Source organism: Phoca vitulina, unplaced genomic scaffold (assembly GCF_004348235.1).
Source record: "Phoca vitulina isolate PV1807 unplaced genomic scaffold, GSC_HSeal_1.0 scaffold85, whole genome shotgun sequence".
NCBI classification, from domain to species: domain Eukaryota; kingdom Metazoa; phylum Chordata; class Mammalia; order Carnivora; family Phocidae; genus Phoca; species Phoca vitulina.
Window position 1 is genome coordinate 490,252 of NW_022589788.1, and position 19,749 is coordinate 510,000.

Genomic DNA, 19,749 nt, shown 5'->3' on the forward strand with positions numbered 1-19,749 from the left:
AGTCTCTCATTGGCTGGGCTGTGGCAGTCTCTCATTGGCTGGGCTGTTGCCGGGGGAGGAGGAAACCTTCCTTCTTCCTGCTGGGACGGTAGAGTGGTGGCTATGGCAGCATCCGGGAGCGGGTGCCTCTCTTCCGGTTGGGTGTGCGGTTGACCGGGGGTGGTCGGGCCGGAGCCCCCCCGCCTGCCTCCAGACTCCGTTCTAAAGGACAAAAAAATATATCTGGAAAGTGGAGCGAAACCCTGCATCACTGTCAGGGGAATGACAGTTTGAACGACAGCACAGTTCTCATCAGAAACACGGAGGCCAGAGGAAGTGGCACCTGTTGACGAAAGAATTGTCAAACACACTTTATCCACGAAAAGTATCCTTCAGAATGAAGGCAAAATATTCTTAGGTCAAGGAAAACTAAGAGAATTTTTCACCAGAACACCTGCTTTAAAATAATTGCTAAAGGAAGTTCTTCAAAGAAAACGATAAGGAAATTTGGAACACGAGGAATGAAGAGAAAATAATGGAAAGAGTAACTAGGGAAATGACAACAGAGCATTCTCTGTTCTTAAAATTGTTTGACAGTTGAAAGCAAACAATATATGTAATATTGTCTCGGGCGCCTGGGTGGCTCAGTCGTTAAGCGTCTGCCTTTGGCTCAGGTCATGATCCCGGGGTCCTGGGATCGAGCCCCGCATCGGGCTCCCTGCTCGGCGGGAAGCCTGCTTCTCCCTCTCCCACTCCCCCTGCTTGTGTTCCCTCTCTCGCTATGTCTCTCTCTGTCAATCAAATAAAATCTTTAAATATATATATATAAAATATTGTCTGATGTGGTTCTCAAAGTATGTAGAGATTATATTTAAGACAACTATATTATAAGGGGTGAGGAGGGCAAAGGCACATGGTCATAAGGTTTCTACATTCCTCTTGAAATGACAAAATATGGATCCTTGTAGACTGTGGTAAGTATGCGTATCGTATTGTAATCCCTAGAGCAACCACTAATAAAAACTATACAAAGATATATAGTGAAAAATACTATAGATAAAGCAAAAATGGGATATTACAAAACATTCAAGTGACCCACAGGAAGCTAGAAAATGGAAAATGGGAACAAAAAGCAGAGGGAGCAAAAAGAAAAAAAATAATAAAATAGCAGACCTAAATCCTGACAATATGCATGTAATAATTACATTACATGTAAATGGTCTAAACAGAGATTAGACAAAGATTGTCTGAGTGGATTTTTTTAATGACCCAAGTATTATGTAGTGTACAAGAAAGTCACTTTGGATATAAAAAAGTTAAAAGTAAAAGGATAAAAAAGGCATACCATTCTGGTGTTAATAAAAGAAGGCTTGAGTGGTTCTATAAGTATCAGAGAAAGTAGACTTCAGAGCAATGAAAATTACCAAGGACAAAGAGTGACGTTACATAATGATAAAGGGGTCCTTTCACTCAGAAGACAACCATCGTAAAGGCATAAACAGTTTGAAAACACATGAAGTAAAACAACTGAAAGGAAAAGTAGACAAATGCACAATTGTGGTCAGTAATGGAGGGAAATGGAGGGAAAACCAGCCAACAGGTAGAAGGGCTGAGCACCCCAACCAGCAGGACCGACCTGACATCACAGAGCACGCCCCCCGAGAGCGGAATCCGCGTTTCCTTTCCAGGACGTAATGGAACGTTCACCAACTTGAGCAAGAAAGCCCCCAACATGATCAGGCCCCTTTGCTGAAGCAGCTGAATGTTCTGGAAGGAGCGCAAGGCCAGGCGGGTGGACCACTTTGCAAATGTTTGGCCACCTGGAAATCTCAGCTTCCGGTGTTTCCCATCCTGTGAAACACGCCAAATCTTCCTCCTGGCCCGCTTCCAGCACCCTCCCACCGCCTCTCCGATGGGAATGGTCAGCATCTCGGTCTTCGCACCGCCAAGTGCCCTAACCCCTCTGCAACGCTCCCTTGGCGCCCTGCCTCTTGCTGGGGTGGTGGGCGCGCCCCCCCATTCCTCTGGGACTTTCCTCTTGTTGCTGTCCCCACACCTGCCCATACTGGACTAGTCTTGTCAGCATGCCGGGTCTTCTAGCAGCCGGGCAGTCCCCTCGTCTGCACTCTGTGAGGGGCTAGAGCTCAGGGGGCACTGCATTCCTCTCTCGTGGGCCTCTTGGGCCCGACAAGAAGCTGAGGGCAGGGCTTGGCTCAGTAAGGTTTTGTGAATGAGTGAGTGTCCCACAGGACATGTTCAACGGAGATTTTGAATGAATGAGTGCCAATCGGGCCCATTGTTAAAACGCCAGTGTTCCTGGCATAGTGCCTTGAGTTATCAGAATGAGTGAGAGTGGTTTCTGCTTGCTTTGCCATTTTCTGCTGGCCCTGAGCATGCCCCCCGCAGCCCCCCGCAGCCCCCCGCAGCCCCAGAGGCCGGAGGGGACGGAAGGCGGGAGGTGTCGTGGCCCTGGGCTGCCACCAGATGGCAGCAGAGAAGCACCGCTCACCAGGAGCCGCCGAGGGACTGGTCACCGCGTGGGGACGAGCACTTCCAGAGGGGACAGGCTGCCTTGTCCTGCTTCTCACCACGCGTCCTCCTGGCTAGGAGCAGGGACACTCGGGCAAGGCCCTGCCTTGCGCTGCGCTTCACGGTCCCCTTGGATCAAGCCAGGGTAGTAATGGTCTCTTAGCGTGTGAAGAGTCCGTGTTTAATGCAGAACTTAGCGGGTCGTGTCCTAAGCGCTGTGTAAACACTTGATCAATGATTTCTGACCTTATTATTGGGCTTTTCATGTGCAGTGTCTTCCCTCAGCTCCCACTGAACCCTACAACCCTGTGACGTGGGGAGAATGATACCCACGCGTACCAGTGAGGGGCCTGAGGCTGAAGGCGCTGAACGGCTTATCGGAAACCATCAGCTAACAAAAGGCCAAGCCAGGGTTAAAACTCAGCTTGATTTCCAAATCGAGGGTCTTGGCCCCCTCACCTCAAGCTACAGCACTCACCCCATGGTCTTGGAGTGTGTGTGCGTGTGTGTGTTCGTGAGCGTGTGCGCGCGCGTGCGTGTGTGTGTGCGTGCATGTGTGTGCTTGCGTGTGCGTGCGTGTTAAAGCCCAGATGTGGTTCGTGCAGAGCCGGCCTCCCAGGCGCCCTCCGTGGCTGTTTCTCTCAGCGGGTCCTGGTCGGGAGCTGCCGGGTGCCAGGCAGGCCGCGGGCACATGCCTCTCCTGGTCTCCCGGGGACCCAGAGCACAGCTGGTCAGGCACTCAGCCCTGACCCGTGACCTCTGGTGTGGTCGTGCATTCCGCCCCAGACTCTGAGTCCTTGGGGCTGGGATCGGGGACCACTGGGTTGGTTTCAGACAAGTAAAATGCATTTTAGTAAAATCTTAGTAAGTAAAAATCCCCTCTAGAGGTTTTTGGTATTCAGGATTATCCTTTAGTCTTTTTCCTATAAGTACACATTACCTATTTTACAAAAAGTGAAATCATACTGTATATATTATCTGTAACCTGATTTTTCCACCCAGTTTTTTGCGACCACCTTTCTAGTACTTAAACACTCTTCTGTAACCTCAAGTCTAGTGTATTCCGAGAGCTGAAGAAAGATCCAGTGTTGTTTGTCCAGTGCTGAGCCCAGAGCTTTGCAGTCAGCATCTGATGCGTGAGCAAAGGAATGAAGGCATACGGGTGGCGCTCAAAAGCCGAATCGTCGGGCTGACCCCCAGCGCCCTCAGCAGTGGTTACGAATGTAGAGCGATGTGTTCCAGAACGCTCCAGGGGAACGCTCCCGAGGACCCTTTGTTTCCCTACAAAGCTGTGAACCGTTCGGAGATTCCGTGTGGAGGGAGCACGGCGAGGTGGGGTGCGGCAGACGGGAGGCGCACACGCACGTCCCACGCTCATCATCAGAGTGTAGCTCAGCCACTCATCCCCACAGAACCGCCCTGCTCGAAACATCCTCAGCATCCCAACCGCCCCCACTCGCCGCCTGCCTCCCGAAGGTAACGGGCCCGGGCCTTGTGAGGACAGAGGCGTCTTGTGTGCAAGCTCGCATCAGCTGCTCCCGGCCAGCGTGTGTGCTGTCGCGGGCATGCGGACCACGCGGTGTGCGGCCGCTCGCAGTCCGCTGTGGGCAGAGGCGACTACTTTACGTTTGTCTGTTGATGGGCATCTGAGCCACGTCTGGTTTCTGGCCGTTGCTGATCGTGCCACCGTGAGGATTTTGAGGCCTGTGGACACACGTCTGCATCTCCGTGCGAGTTTCCTGTGCTCACCTGGACCACGGGGAAACCGGTACTAGTGGGGAAATCCGTGGCCTGGTGTGTGAGGGCTCTGACCTGCTTCCACACGATTTGGGGGGTGCGGCATCTCCTTGGGCTTGGCTCTGTGCCCTCCCACCGAGCCGTGAAGTCGAGTACCTTCCCATCTACTTCCTGGCAGCTTGGGTCTCCTCCCTTAAGAAGTGTCTGTTGATCTTTGCCCATCTTTCTGTCCCATGAGCGCAAGCTCGTCCTCCATGCTGGTTTGCGGTTTTCGGTGAGCAGGTCGTGCACATCGTTACCCTTACATTTATTCTTGGGTACTTGTCGTTTTGTCACTGAGGAGAAATGATTGGAAGTGCAGGCATTTCTCCCGAACTGGTGTCCGTAGAAACTGTGGGTGTTTGCAAAGCCCTTGCGGCAAGGCAAGGTGTCAAGTGAAATTATAACAGTCTGGGGGCAGAAGCGCATTTCCTCGACCAGGAGAAACAGCCGCCATGATCCGTGTGCATGCAGCCACGAGGACGCTGTTGCCGCCCCACTCTGGACCCTCCGCGCCCCTTCCCCAGCTGTTTGCGTGCCCCGGGCTCTGCTGCGACCTGTGAGCTCCGAGGAGCGCCTTGTGCAGGGGAGCAGGGAGTGGGAAGGGACCGTGAGCCTTAGAGACCCCTGCCCAGTGGGTGGTGTGGGACGACACCTGCCAGGAGGTGGGACACACCACAGGGGACATCTTATCCATTGTTTTAATGTTCTAAAAATCATGGTAAAACACATGTAACAAAATTTAACATTTTAACCACTTTTTAGGTGCCCAGCTCAGTAGCATCCGATGTGTTCACACTGGGGTGCCACCATCACGACCGTCGCTCTCCAGACGTCTCCATCCTCTGAAGCAGAAACTCTGTCCCCGTTTAAGCAGTGCCCCTCCCTGGCACCTGGTCCCCTCTGCTCTACTTTTGGCTTGTTGAATCCAGCTCCCCTCGGGGGCCTCACACGCGTAGAGCCGCGCAGGGCTGGTCCTTCCGTGGCCGACGTGGTTCGGCAGGCATGATGCCTTTCGGGTTCATCCCTTTGGGGCAAGTATCAGAATTTCATTGTAACTTATTTCATTCTTTCTTGTGACTAAAGCACATTCCATTGTGTGGATACCGCATTCCGTCTCTCCGTCCGTCTGCTGATGGACACTTGGGAGCCTCCGCGCTCGGTTGTTGTGGATGGTGCTGCAGTGACCATGGGGGTGCCTGCCCCCGACAGCCTGCCATCGCTCCTGTGGGTGTCTCCTCAGCGATGGAAGAGCAGAGTCGTATGTCTGCGGTATTACCGTAAGTTCCTGGGCCCCCCGCCCCCGGCTCAGCCTGACTCTGGGCTTCACCTGAAATGTCACCTGGCCTGGCTACTTTCCCTCTGTCTCCTAAGAGCATCTCCTCACTAGAATCCTTGGCTCAGGGTCGGCTTCCGAGGGTGCCTGAGCTGAGACACCCCTGAGGAGTGGTGTGGTCTCCCATGAAGACATGGTTGGATGGGACACCTGGGGGGTTCAGCGGGTTGGGCATCTGCCTTCGGCTCAGGTCATGATCCCAGGGTCCCGGGGTCGAGTCCCGAGTTGGGCTCTCTGCTCAGTGGGAAGACAGCTTCTCCCTCTCCCTCTGCCGCTCCCCCCACTCAAGCTCTCTCTCTTTCTCTCTGTCAAATAAATAGATAAAAATCTTTAAAAACAAAAATAAAAAACAAGACAAGGTTGGAGCTGCTCTAGTGGACGAATGAGATTGACCTGTAACTTGGTGATGCCCTCCTCTTCTCCTGTCTCCTGTTTCTAACAAGGTCTGTACTCTGAAGAAAAAACAGAAACCCTGGGTACTTTGGCAAAGTGAATCAAATCCAGGGACCTTTTGAGCAGGACCATCCAGGAGCAAAATTTCATTGGTTCCGAATTCTAATTATTTTCTTTCTGATGAGCAGTCTCCCACATTATGGTCCCTGTGCTCCCAGGCACATTGCTCTTCCCCTCGGTGCTTGCCTCTTACAAACGACCAACAGCCTTGTTTGAAGAACGTCTCCAAGGACCAGCAAGCGGTGGTTTAAAGCTCATCAGAACAGCTGCCCCCACCAAGTTCCCTCCTTCTCCTCTTATCTCTCCCCCAGAAAGTCCGCACTCCCTTTTTCCATTCTTGACAATCTAGATTATTATTATTATATTACCAGCAGCCACAGAGCTACTCACCCAAGAGTCACACATCCCCTGGGATGAGAGAGCTGGGGTCAGGGGGCATGAGCCAACACTCAGAGTATGTTCTGTGTGTCTGGCTGCATTCTAAGAGCTTTGCAAATATTAATTCCATCATCACGACAGGAGGAAGCAGGTATCATTATTATTTTTATCCCATTTGACAAATGAAGCGAGAGGTTCAGTAGCTTGCCCAAGGGCACAGGGTTCTTTGGCCGCCCTGCTCGCACCGCACAGTCCCAAACACTGCTTCCTCCTGCAGCAGCCGTGGGCATCCCCACACCACCCTTTGCCCATTCTGCTCCTCCCCAGCCCGGCCTCACACTGCCGTCTCTGGCTTTGGTGCCACGATTCTCTGTATGCATTTGAAGTTCTGCGGGTTGGGTCCATATTCTCTGCCATAAAACACCCAAACGTAATGGCTAAGACAAATGGAGAGGAGAACCTGGCACTAGTCAATGTAAGTTAGAATTGGACGTAAAAATACACGATTGGCTCTTACGGAGAATACTACTAGATTTAGATTCTGCTGTTTTTTCCTCTTTTGTATTGAAATCAGGGAATTTGATGTCAATTGGATTTGAACATTAAATATACTGTATTTGCCGTACAATTCTGAAACCCATGGGCACCTGTTTCTTTCTCAGGAGGCCAGTTAAGCTCAGCCACGTGGAGATGTGCTTGGTGGCAGTGTGGGAAATGTGCAGCAGTCACTGGGCCGATAGCCGGATTCACGGGCACTCCGCTTAGAAAGTAGTCTCGGTTCTGCACATGTGTGCACGTCCAGCACCACTCGCCGCCAGGCGGGCGCGTGGGGCTGCAGAGGCTGAGGCTCAGAGACACTTCAACATTTGCTGTTTCGCACGGTTGCACTGGACCAGGCCGGAGACATCACTTATCTTTTGAGAATTCAACCCTAATTAGCATGATTAATGGTATCAGAAATTCTTTTACTTAAGGAAAGCTGACAACCAGGAAAACAAATCAGGCTTGGATGCTGTGGTGTTGTATCTTTGTTTCCCGGTTTATGAATTAATGCAATTCACTCCAAAGGCTATTTCCATGTTAGGTTCGCATAACTCGACAAACTGTCTCAAGAGGAAACCATACAGCGTGAAACTCACCACCAAGTAATATATGCACCAAGAAATTAGCGTCGTACCATAAAATGGCATATTGAGTTCAACATTCAATGGAGCACGTCGTACATACCTGTTATCAGTGTGTCGCTTGGAATGTCTTCCATGATGCATTTCTCCTCTCGTTCCCCTACGTGGAAATAAAAAGCAGTTGAAAGTGAAAAATGAAAACTTAAGACAAATGTTAACGTTTGCATCTCTGCTGCTTTAGCCGCTCCTCGCAGCACTTTCCTCGAAATGGATCAATTACAAGTGGTACTGCCCATGGAGTGCTTGCAGCTCGTTGGATAATTCTGGAAATTGATTTCTGTGAGAAGGGCCATATGGTGGCAACACGTAGGCAGGTGACTGCCGCAAATCCCAGGGAACAAGATAAAAAGGTGTCTGAACCTTGGGGCCTTTCCAAGTGAGGTGACGTCAAAGTTTCTTCTGATCTCTTATTTTTTAAGGATTTTGAAGAGAAGCCCTAAGTACCGAGCCCAGCATGTGCCCAGCACCGGCCCCCGCTGTGCCATCCTGACCCAACCAACTTGGCCATTCTGTGGTTGTTTCTACTGTTTGGCAGGAGGTGAGGGAGGAGGAAGTGAGCATCAGACCAGGGGGTGAGAACCAAGGACAAGGGTGCAGGGGAGGGGAGGTCAGTGTGGACTAGGAAGAGGTGGGAGCCCCAGTTTAACTGAGGCCTCACCACAGATGAGACTCTAAGTCTGTTTTCTTGCAAAAAGGAGGAAGTTGAAATCACCAAGTGTGGTCCCATAGGTCCTTCCAGCTCTGTCATACAATGATTTCTTTTTAAACCTTTTATTTTGAAATATTTATAGACTCAGAAAAAGTTGCAAAAATAGTAGAGAGTTCCCCTGTACCCATCACCCAGCTCCCCCCGCCTTGGTGACGCCTCACGGAGCTCAGGGGGTAGTAACGCATCCTGGAAACTGGGAATTTGACGTGTCAAGAGTACAGGGAACTGGACCACGGAGCTCACATGGATTTCACACTCTTTCTTTAAAAATATGGGTGCGCTGTCAAGTGGATGCTTCAGCAAGTAATTATGAACACTCTTGAGACAAGTGGGGAAATGGAGAAATACAGCATCATGGTTTGGGGTAAAAAATTGGCATTCTATGCCCTGGGATGTTTCACTGAATTGTATTTTATTTTTTTTACTTTCATTATTACTTTTTATAGGAGCCCGAAGCATATTAAATTAAAGAAATCTGTGGGTCACGTGAGTAACTCAGTTTGTTGAGCATCTGACTCTTGATCTCAGCTCAGGTCTTGATCTCAGGGTTGTGAGTTCAAGCCCCACCTTGGGCTCTGCGCTAGGCATGGAGCCTACTTAAAAAAAAGGCAAAAAATAAAAAACAAAAATAAATTTTATTTTATTTTATTTATTTTTTTTTTTTTTAAAGATTTTATTTATTTATTTGACAGAGAGAGACACAGCAAGAGAGGGAACACAAGCAGGGGGAGTGGGAGAGGGAGAAGCAGGCTTCCTGCCGAGCAGGGAGCCCGATGCGGGGCTCGATCTCAGGACCCTGGGATCATGACCTGAGCCGAAGGCAGACGCTTAATGACTGAGCCACCCAGGCGCCCCAACAAAAATAAATTTTAAAAAATTAAAGAAATGTGATGCGAAAACGGAAGGCAGTGGGTGGCCAAATGGGTGGGGAAGATACTTTGGAATAGGAGAGACTTTCTTATTTGATTATGGGTAGGAGTGACTTTGGCATGTGGAAGGGTCATTTCTTGAAATACTTCTCCTTTTTATTTTTAGTCACCTTTGAGTTCTTATGTGTTAACATCCTGATTCTGAATGTTTTTAGCAATTTTTAGAATTTATTGAAAAAACAGCATTTCTATTAAAAGTCTATGTTCAGCCTCAGAGATATCTTTCCATTGTTTCTTCCTGTAACATCATCTTTTTTCATTTCATTTTGTTTCATTTTTATTTTTTCATCACAACAAGTGCCCTCCTTAATCCCTACTACCTATTTCCCCCATGCCCCCCACCAGCCTCCACTATGGTGACCGTCAGTGTGTTCTCTATAGTTAAAAGTCTGTTTCTTGGTTTGTCACTCTCTTTTTTTTTCCTTTTGCTTATTTGTTTTGTTTCTTAAATTCCACATATGCATGAAATCATATGATATTTGTCTTTCTCTGACTGACTCATTTCACTTAGCATCATTATTCTCTAGCTCCATCCATGTTGCTGCAAATGGCAAGATTTCATTCTTTTTATGGCTGAATAATATTCCATTGTGTATATGTGTGTGTGTGTGTGTGTGTGTGTATATATATATATATATATATATCTCACATCTTCTTTATCCATTCATGAGTTGATGAACACTGGACTAATTCCATGTCTTGGCTATTGTAAATAATGCTGCTATAAACATTGGGATGCACGTATCCCTTGGAATGAGTGTTTTTGTATTCTTCGGGGTAAATACTCAGTAGTGCAATTGCTGGGTCGTAGGGCAGCTCTATTTCCAACTTTTTGAGGAACCTCCATACTGTTTTCCAGAGTGGCTGCACCAGCTTGCATTCCCACCAACAGTGTAGGAGGGCTCCCCTTTCTCCACATCCCCGCCAACATCTGTCGTTTCCTGACTTGTTAATTTTAGCCATTCTGACTGGTGTGAGGTGGGATCTCATTGTGGTTTTGATTCGCATTTCCCTGATGATGGCTGATGTTGAGCATCTTTTCATGTGTCTGTTGGCCATCTGGTTGTCTTCTTTGGAAAAATGTCTGTCTGTGTCTCCTGCCCATTTTTAAATTGGATTATTTGTTTTTGGGTGTTGAGTTGTATCAGTTCTTTATATATTTTGGATACTGACCCTTTATTGCATATGTTATTTGCAAATATCTTCTCCCATTCTGTAGGTTGCCTTTTAGTTTTGTTGATTCTTTCCTGTGCTGTGCAGCGACTTTTTATTTTGATTATTTTTGCTTTTGCTTCCTTTGCCTCAGGAGACGTGTCGAGAAAACAGTTGCTATGCACTGAATTGTGTTTTAGCTGTGTGAGCACGGACAGGCTGGCTGACCCCGGTTGTCATCCATGACACAGGAAAACGGTGGTATAGGCCATCTCGCAGCACCGTGATAGGTTTAGATGGGACCAGCAACCGAGGCCCTTAGCTCTGCGCCTGGTACCCTGCAGACATGGGGAGGGGAGGGGGGCGCAGCTGTTGGCTTTTCTGGCTCTGGGTGGAGCCACACTGAGGCGTCCCTTGTGCAAGGCAGTGGGTGCCTCTTCAGCCTGTTCCTTCCTACCGGCTTGTGCCTTCCACCTCGGTCTCCCTCCCTGGCCATCATCTTAATCTGTTTGGGCTGCTATGACAAAATATTGGAACAACAGGAATTTATTTTGCACGGTTCAGGAGGGTAGAGGGTACCAGCATGGTGGGGTTAGGGATGGTCTATTCCTGGGTTGCAGACAGCCGCCTTCTCCGTGCCCTCCTGTGGTGGGAGAGGCGAGGGAGCTCTGTGAGTCCTTTGTGAGGGCACCGGTCCCATTCGGGGGCTCCATGTTCATGAGCTCATCACCGCCCACAGTCCCACCTCCTAGCACCATCACATTGGGGGCTAGGATTCCAGCATATGAATTTGAGGAGACACATTTAGGCCATAGTGATTTCAATGCTCTCCCTTTAGGAAGCACTATTGTGTGGTGCTTCCATGCCTGGACTCCAGGACCACTGTCTGGGCTCACCTCCTTGGCCACGGACCTTCCGTGTGGTCCTGGGCAAGCTCCGTAATTGCTCTTTGCCTCGGTTTCCTCGTCTGTGAAGATGGAATGATAATAGTACCCACTTTATCAAGGGCTTGTGGAGATCAAGTGATGTGTGTGCAAAGTGCTGACTGCAAGAATGTTTGCACTACTGTTTTATAGCCTGATGTCCTGAAGCCGTTATCCAGATGAGCTAACTCGTAAGGACTTAAAAAATACCCAACTTAGCCACCAAGCCATTGTGACTGCCTAACAAATTAATAATAATCCTTACTGTCATCCAGTAGCCAGTTCGTAGTCCGTTTTCCCTGATTGGGAAGGTCTTTTGCTGTTGATGCGCTTGAATCTGTGTCTACACAGGATCCAGATGTCTCTTAAATCTTTTATTCTGTTGGGCCCGACTTCCCCTCAGCCAGCCTTTTGTCTTCCAAGCATCCCCGAGGACAAGGCCGCATCCCGGGGCAGGCGCAGTGCCCCGCACACACTCCACGTGCACACGCATCTCGGGGTCCCGGGTGGTGCGACTCCTCGGCTCCGGGCGCTGGGCCCCACGCTGCTGCTGCGTAAACTGAGCGGTGAGGGTTCGCTGGCTCTTCCTGCCGCTTCCCCGGAGACCAGCGTGTGCGGCGGAGGCTTCCTTCGACTCAGGCTCAGACTTTTAAGTGGGAGTAACAAGTATGTTCTTTTTCAACATTGTTTTGACTCTTCCAGGTCCCTTGAGATTCCATATGAACCTTAGGATGGGTTTTTCTGTTCCTGAAAAACATGCCATTAGGATTTCGACAAGAGCTGCGGGCGATCTGCAGCCCGCTGAGGGTCACGTGGCTACTGCGGCGGCATCTCGTCTCCGAACCACGGCCATGGGGTGTGTCTTTATTTACTGACGTCGCCCAGCTCCCCGAGCAGGGGCTTGTACTTGTCACCGTCCAAGTGTTTCACTTCCTTGGTTGAGGTAATTGCTATGCATCTTCTTCTCTTTGATGCGATTGTAAATGGAACTGTTCTGTGATTTCCTTTTCAGATGGTTCATTGTTCATGTACAGAAATGCGGCTGGTTTTTGTGTGCTGTCTCCTGACACTGTGCTACAGTCATATATTAGTCCTAAGCAGGCTTTGTGTGTGTGTCATCTTTAGGGTTTATACATGTAAAATTATATGTGAGATAATTTTACTTCCTCTTTTCCAGTGTGGAATGCCTTTTTTCCCCTTACCTAATTGCTCTGACCAGAACTTCCAGCACCATGTTGAAGAGAAGTGGTGAAAGCAAGCAGCCTTGCCTTGTTCCTCATCTTAGAGGAAATGCTTTCAGTCTTTCACGGTTGAGTATGATGTTTCCTGTGGGTTTTCTTATATGGTTTTTATTATGTGGAGGTGGTTCCCTTCTGTTCCTAGTTTGTTGAGTGTTTTTATCATGAAATTTTGTCAAACGCTTTTCTACATTAATTTGAATTTTGTCCAATGCTTTGCAGACCTACATCATATTGAGATGATCATGTGGTTTCCCCTCCATTCTGTTGATGTGGCATATTACACTGATCAGTTTTCATGTATTGACCCATACTTGCATTCCAGGAATAAATCCCACTTGGTTGCGGTATATAATCCTTGTAACGTGCTGCTGAATTCTGTTTGCTAGTATTTCGTTGAGGATTTTTGCATCCGTGTTCATCATGGATGTTGGTCTATAGTTTTCTTTTCTTACAGTGTGTCTGTCTGACTTTGGTATCAGGGTAAGGCTGGCCCCACAGAATGAGTTGGGAAGTGTCTCTCCCCTTCAATTTTTGGGAAAAGTTTGGGAAGGACTGGTGTCAATTCTTCTTAAATGTTCGGCAGAATTCACCTGTGAAGCCGTCAGGTCCAGGGCTTTGCTCTTTGGGAGATTTTTGATTACTGATTCAGTCTCCTTACTCGTCGTAGGTCTAGTCAGACTTTCTGTGTCTCCGTGATGTAGTCTTGGTAGGTTCTGTGTTTCCAGGAATTTGTCCACTTGTCTAAGTTATTTGTTGGTGTACAACTCTTCACAGTACTCTGACAATCCTTTTTATTTCTGTAGAATCGGTAATAATGTTCCCACTTCATTTCTGACTTTAGTAATCAGAGTCTTCTCTCTTTTTATTCTTAGCCCATATAGCTAAAGGTTTGTCAACTTTGATGATCTTTTCAAAGAAACAGCTTTTTGTTTCATGGATTTTTTCTATTGTTTTCCCATTCTCTATTTTGTTTATCTACACTCTCATCTTTATTATTTCCTTCCTTCCACTAGCTTTGGGTGTAGTCTGTTCTTTTCTTCCTAGTTCATTCAGTAGTAAACTCAGATTGCTGATTTGAAATCTTTTCTGTTTTTAAATGTGTTTATAGCTATAAATTTCCCCTAACTCTTAGCATTGCTTTCACTGCATTCCATAGTTTTGTTGTTGAAGATTTTTCATCTTTGTTTCTAAGTATTTTCTAATTTTCTTGTGATTTCTTCTTTGATCAATTGACTTAAGAGTATGTTACTTAAGGGGTGCCTGGGTGGCTCAGTCATTAAGCGTCTGCCTTCGGCTCAGGTCATGATCCCAGGATCCTGGGATCGAGCCCCGCATCGGGCTCCCTGCCCAGCGGGAAGCCTGCTTCTCCCCCTCCCACTCCCCCTGCTTGTGTTCCCTCTCTCGCTGTGTCTCTCTCTGTCAAATAAATAAAATCTTAAAAAAAAAAAAAAAGAGTATGTTACTTAATTTCCACAAATTTGTGAATGTTCCAGTTTTCCTTCTGTTCCTGATTTCTATCTTCATCCTGTTGTGGCCAGAGAAGACACTTTGTATGATATCGACCTTTTAAAAACTACTGAGACTGGGATGCCTGGGTGGCTCAGTCAGTTAAGCACCCACCTTTGGCTCAGGTCATGATCTCAGGGTCCTGGGATCGAGTCCCGCGTCGGGCTCCCCGCTCAGCGGAGAGTCTGCTTCTCCCTCTGCCTCTGCTCCTCCCCCTGATCGTGCACTCGCTCTAGCTCTCTCTCGGACAAATAAATAAATAAATAAAAACTACTGAGACTTACCACGTGGTCTCACACATGGTCTGTCCCGGAAACTGTCCCGAGTGCCCGTGAGAACGCGTGTGGGGTTGTCGCTGGGCGGGTGCTCTGTGTGTCTGCTGCGTCTGGCTGGCTGCTTGGGGTTAGTCCTCTGGTCCCTTATTATCCTCAGTCTGGCTGTTCATCCACTATTGAGAGTGGGGGACTGACATCTCCAACTGTTCCTGTACCTCTGGTTATTTCTCCTTTCAATTCCGTCAGCTTTTGCTTCATATAGTTTGATGGTCTGTCATTGGGTGTGTGAATGTTTATAATTGTTATATTTTCTTTTACTGAAATGTTATTAATATATACTCTCCTTTGTCTCTTGTAACCATTCCTGAATTTAAGTCTATTTTGTCTGATGTGAGTGTAGCCACCCGTGCTCTCCTCTGGTCACTATTTGCATGGAGTATGTTTTTCCATCCCTTCATTTTCAATCTATTTGTGTCTGGATCTCAAGTGAGTCTCTTGTAGACAACCTATGGTTGGATCATGTGTTTTTATCTATTCTGCCAATCTCTGTCTTTTGATTGGAGAATTTAATCCATTTATATGTAAGTAATTACTGATAAGGAGGGAGTCTTATCTAGTTCTTTGAGCATCTTTAAAGCAGTTGTTTTAGTCTTTGTCTAGTATGTTTGCCATTAGACTTTTTTCAAGAGGCAGTTCCTACTGATTTACTTTTTTCCTTTGAATGGGCCATACTTTCCTCTGTCTTTGTATGCCTTGCAATTTTTTGTTGAGCACTGGACATTTGAATGTAATAATGTGGTAACTCTGAAAATCAGATTCTCCCCCTTCCCCAAGGTTTATGTTTTTTCTTTTTTTATTAAATAGACTCCATGCCCAGTGGAGCCCTACACAGGGCTTGAACTCATGATCCTGAGATCAAGACCTGAGCTGAGATCAAGAGTCAGAGGCTTAACTGACTGAGCCACTCAGGCACCCTTTTGTTTTTTCTTTGATTGCCATAGGCTGTTTCTGTGCTGAGGATCAGTCTGAGGGTAACTTAAGGTCTTCCTAGGTCTTTTTGAGACTTTCCCTGGACATGCATGGTCACTTTCTAATTTCCCTTATATATGCAGTTGCTTTTGAATGTCCTTGTCTTTAATATTTAGCTCCCCAAAGAGGAAAAAAGTGAGAAATATAGGGGGAGTGGGGAGAAAAGTGTGCTCTCCCTTTAAATTCCCTGGAAGTTACTTCAGCTGGAGGGGGACAGTGGTGGGCAACTACAATGGTGCCCATCTCTGCACTTCTGTTATTAGAAGCAGCAATCAGCTGTCACAGAACAAATCCCCAGTATTTCGAGGACAGGGTCTCTTTGCCCACCTTGGTTCCTGCAAGCTGTGTTCCAGCCGCTCCCGAAACATGTTCGCGGTGGCAGGCCATGGGGGTGGGGCTGGGGGATGCGTATGGGTAGCTGCTACTGTACTGAGAGCTGAAAATGACCCAAATGAGCCACCATGTGCCATCCAAGCCTTCCCCGGGCTTGCAAGCCTTCAGGGTCAGACACATTCTGCCCCTGCATCCTTTGCCCAGATCGGGAGGCAGGTTCTCCCCTCACAGGTGCGTCCCACCCTGGCATCGTCCCCTTGTCTTTTGGCTCCTTGCTTTATCCTTAATGTGAGTGCGTGACGTAAAGGGTGTTTGTTTCTACATTGCCTCTGAGGAACGCAGGCTGGCAGCCCACTGCTGGAAAGTGCGGTATTGTGAAGTATCTCAGTTGTGCCCCGAGATGACGTGTCCAGAGATCCACAGGGAACATCTGCTAAGAACATCTCTCCGACGAGTCTCTCCTCTTAGTGAACACCCCGAGTCTGTTCAGCAGGACACACCCAAGGTATTGGCTGAGAATCTACTCCCTGTTGGGGGAAAAGGGGTCACAAGCAGCTATTTTCACTTCTTCCTCCCCTAGGTCAAGGGTCAAGGCGACCTCTGGGGATTTACATGTGTTCTGGAGAGAGGAACAGGTCCAAGGAGGTGAGCAACAATAGAGGGCAGAGGGGTCTGAGATCAAGCTCACGGGGAGGGGTGTCAGGGGCCAGAGGAGCACCATCTCAAAAGAGATGGGGAAGGAGCACCGCCTCTCCAGTGGGGGGAGGGGTAGTGGGTGGGGGTGGGGGTGGGGGTCAAACCTCCTGTTGCTGAGAGGGAGAGGACAGAGAGCAAGGAGCGTGGACCCCGGGTGCAGCGGCGCAGAGCAGAGCAGGGACTCCCGTGTGGAGGGAGACACTGGGAACAGGAAATGGGGAGAATCCTTTCTAGGTGTGTGGCTGGAAGCGGGCACAGGAGCTGGAGGACCTGAAGGGGAAGGGGAGGCCAAGAGAAGCATCCCCCAAGATAGGCGGGGGAGACACTGGCTGCTGAGAATGACCAAGTGGGGGACGAGAGAGGGGAGACAACATGCAGGGTCGGCCCTGGGTGTGTGCAAGGCTGGCGTGCTGTCCTGCTCAAGCTTCTAAGGGGTGTGGATGGTTCATCAGCGGGAGGTCTGAGCACTCAGGGATCCAAGACGCCCCTCAGAGAGAGCAGATGGGAGACGTGTGAGGGGGAAGATGTGACCTTGAGAAGCAGAGAGGCAGAGGTGAGAGGGGCCTCTGTGTGGAAGTGACCAAGAATCAGCAGGAGCATTGAGGGGGCGGTGGACAGGAGGGGGGGCGGGGGGAGAGCAGCGTGGGGAGGTGGGGGGGGGGGGGAGGGGGAGGGCAGTGGGCAGGAGGGGGGAGGGGGGAGGGCGGTGGACAGGAGGGGGGAGGGGGTAGTTGTTGGATCTGATTCTGCATGTGTCCAAGCAGGAGGAAGAATGTTCTGGAAGGGTCCCAAGGAACAGAGAGCAGGCTTCTCCCGTCTCCTGGTCGTTCTCTGAAGGGCCAGCCCCAGCCCCAGGGCCCACATGGGATCTGTGCTGGTGGGCGAGGCTGGGACCCCTGAACTCAGACAAGGGCCCGGGCTGATGAACAGTGAGCCCTCAGGGCATCTCTATGAGGCCACGGGGCTCCGCGGTCAGTGGCCAGGGGCGGGGACCAGCTACAGGCAGCCACATGTGCTCCTGTGAACTCCCCGCCAGTCCCACCAGCAGCACACACTGGCGTGCGGCGGGTCTGAACACCTTCACACCATTCGGAGGCTGCTGAGTGCCCTTCTGGGAATCTCGGGCATGCCCTCCATGCAGCGGAGACCCTACTCGGGAGTGGGAGGGTGGCCCTCCCAGCGCCCTGCCAGGAAATGCGAGGCGAGGGCCCCTGATGTCAGGAAACAGTCTTTATTCACGTGCAGGGAGACGGGTCATGTGACAATGCCAAGGTGAGATGTCCGAGCCTGCTCTCCTTTATCCACCTGACCTGCGTGACCTGTCCGGGGCAGCCTCGGCCTGCGGGGCAGGCGGGGGTGTGGGTGCCTGTAGCCCGGGGACAGCAGGTCCAAGGTGTTTCATATCCGCTGTCCTGGGGCTCCTGGGCCCGGGGTGCGTGGCCCTCCTGCAGGTGGCCCCGTGGGCGCTGTGGGCACACCGTCTGCACGCAGACAACCCCCGACCAGCAGGAAGTGGATTTATCGCAGAGACTTGTAACCTCGGGGCTGAACTCACCCATGAGAGTGGGTCCCAGGACCGGGACCCAAGCCCGAGAGGAAAGCTTGCTGAAAGGAGACGCCTCTCCCCACGTCCTGCTGCCTCCAGCAGCCGAAGGTACGTCTGCGCGGAGGGCTCGGTCAGCGTTGGAGCTCGGAGGCCTGCCGGACAAAGCCCCCCTTGGCCCGCTGAACCACCGGGCGTGGCCCCACGCAGGGTGGAGGGCCCGCAGGGCTCTGGCCTCAGACACAGTTGTCCGGGACGCACTCGGCCTGCTCTTCGAGCTCCGGGCAGGGCGCCCCGTGGTTGGCAGGCTGCACGCGGACGTAGCGAGTCCTGCTCTTGGCTCCCAGCTTCCCGCACGGACCTGCACACAGCCCCCAGGACGACCACAGAGAGACCTCACAATCCAGCGGAGTTTCTGGAACTGGACCAAGCACAAGAGAGGCCTGTGAGCACGTGTGCATTCCTTGTGCGAGACAGGCCCACTCATCCGAGTCGGGAGGGAGCGCTGGATTTATCAGTGCGCTTCAGAGCCGGCTGCAAGACCACCAGTCACACCTCTGGCAACACCCCACCGCGACGCCTGGAGGGAACATTTCCACGCTTTGAGCCCCTGCATCTCCTGCCTCAGGGACCCTGGGAGGCCAGCTCTGGCAGTGGGGAGTGGGAGCACAAGGCCCCTGGAGGCAGGGAAGGATCCCGCTGCTGAGAAACCCACTCTGATGCAGCCGGGCTTGCAGGGGGCTCTGTGTTTCAGTCCAAGCAGGAGGAAGCGCCCCCACGCCGGCTCATGGCAGGGTGGGGTGGGGGGCACAGAGGGATCCATTCAGTGGTGTCCTGCCCGTCGGCCGTGACACGGGCCACACACGGGGACGCCACTGACAGGGGCCTGGTTTACCACTCACTTCTGGGCAAATGGACAAGAGCTAACTGGTCAGTCAGCCAAATCCCAAATCTCTCCGAACCCCCATCGTCCTGCACCAAGTGCTCTGAACCCCCAGGACCCCCAGCATCCTGCGAGAGGACACATCACACTCAGGAGCCTGGCTTTGGACGGGCACCTTCCCCAGCTCTGCTACCTCGGCTCAACGTGGGACTCCCCTGGGGGGCATCATCCGGGTGGATGGACACCGCCTAGTCCCTGGACCACTGGCCCTCGTGGGGAGCAGGTGACCAGTGTGGCCTTGGAAAGTGGAGCGTGTTGAGGTGTCATTGACACTTCAAAGACAGTCCCTTTGGGGCAGTTTCTGGCCCCGAGTGTCCTTTCCTGCTTCAACGTGGTGGCCACTCACCGTTAAGGATTTTTGTAAGGGGGGGACAGAAGGGCCTCACACACGGGGGTCAGTATTGACAGCTGCCCTGTCACGGGTCCCTGTGTGGCCCGCAAACCTGGGTGGCGCTTCTATCCCCTGCAGCCCGCGGGGCGTCAGGGCCCCCCGGGCGTCGGCGCGCCCCGGATGGCGGTGGAGCGGGCGGGGAGCCTGCAGTGTCCTGGCCGAGGGGTGGCAACGCGCTCACCTGAGAGGCTGTCCACGATCTCATTGCCCCCGCTGGCGCCCGCGGGGCCTGGGGCGGGCGGGACGAAGGCCCTGGGGCTCTGCCGGAGTCGCACCAGGGTCACTCTGGCGATGGGGGGCAGGGACTTCAGCCGGGGGTAGTAGAAGGAGTTTGCGGGGTGGCTGGGAGAGGAGGAGGTTATCTGCGGGGAGAGCAGCAGTGTGGGCGGCGGTCAGAGGACACCCAGCCGCCTGTGTGCGCTTGCGGGGGGCGGGGCCGTGCGG

The 19,749-nt window shown here is 51.0% G+C and overlaps 2 protein-coding genes across 2 annotated transcripts in view; both read right to left on the reverse strand.

Moving 5' to 3' along the window:
- Positions 1-7,807, reverse strand: part of LOC116626363 (transmembrane emp24 domain-containing protein 11) — a 21,610-nt gene extending 13,803 nt beyond the window's left edge. Inside the window, exon 1 of the mRNA XM_032395633.1 lies at positions 7,679-7,807. Within this exon, the coding sequence (XP_032251524.1) occupies positions 7,679-7,802 (124 nt within the window). The 5' untranslated portion in view covers positions 7,803-7,807. The remainder of the gene's footprint in view (positions 1-7,678) is intronic.
- Positions 7,808-17,652: 9,845 nt separating this feature from the next.
- The window catches only part of SPON2 (spondin 2), a 3,982-nt gene continuing 1,885 nt past the window's right edge, over positions 17,653-19,749 (reverse strand). Inside the window, exons 5-6 of the mRNA XM_032395542.1 lie at positions 19,487-19,667; positions 17,653-18,392 (exon numbers count right to left, since the gene is read on the reverse strand). Of these exons, the coding sequence (XP_032251433.1) occupies positions 18,208-18,392; positions 19,487-19,667 (366 nt within the window). The 3' untranslated portion in view covers positions 17,653-18,207. The remainder of the gene's footprint in view (positions 18,393-19,486; positions 19,668-19,749) is intronic.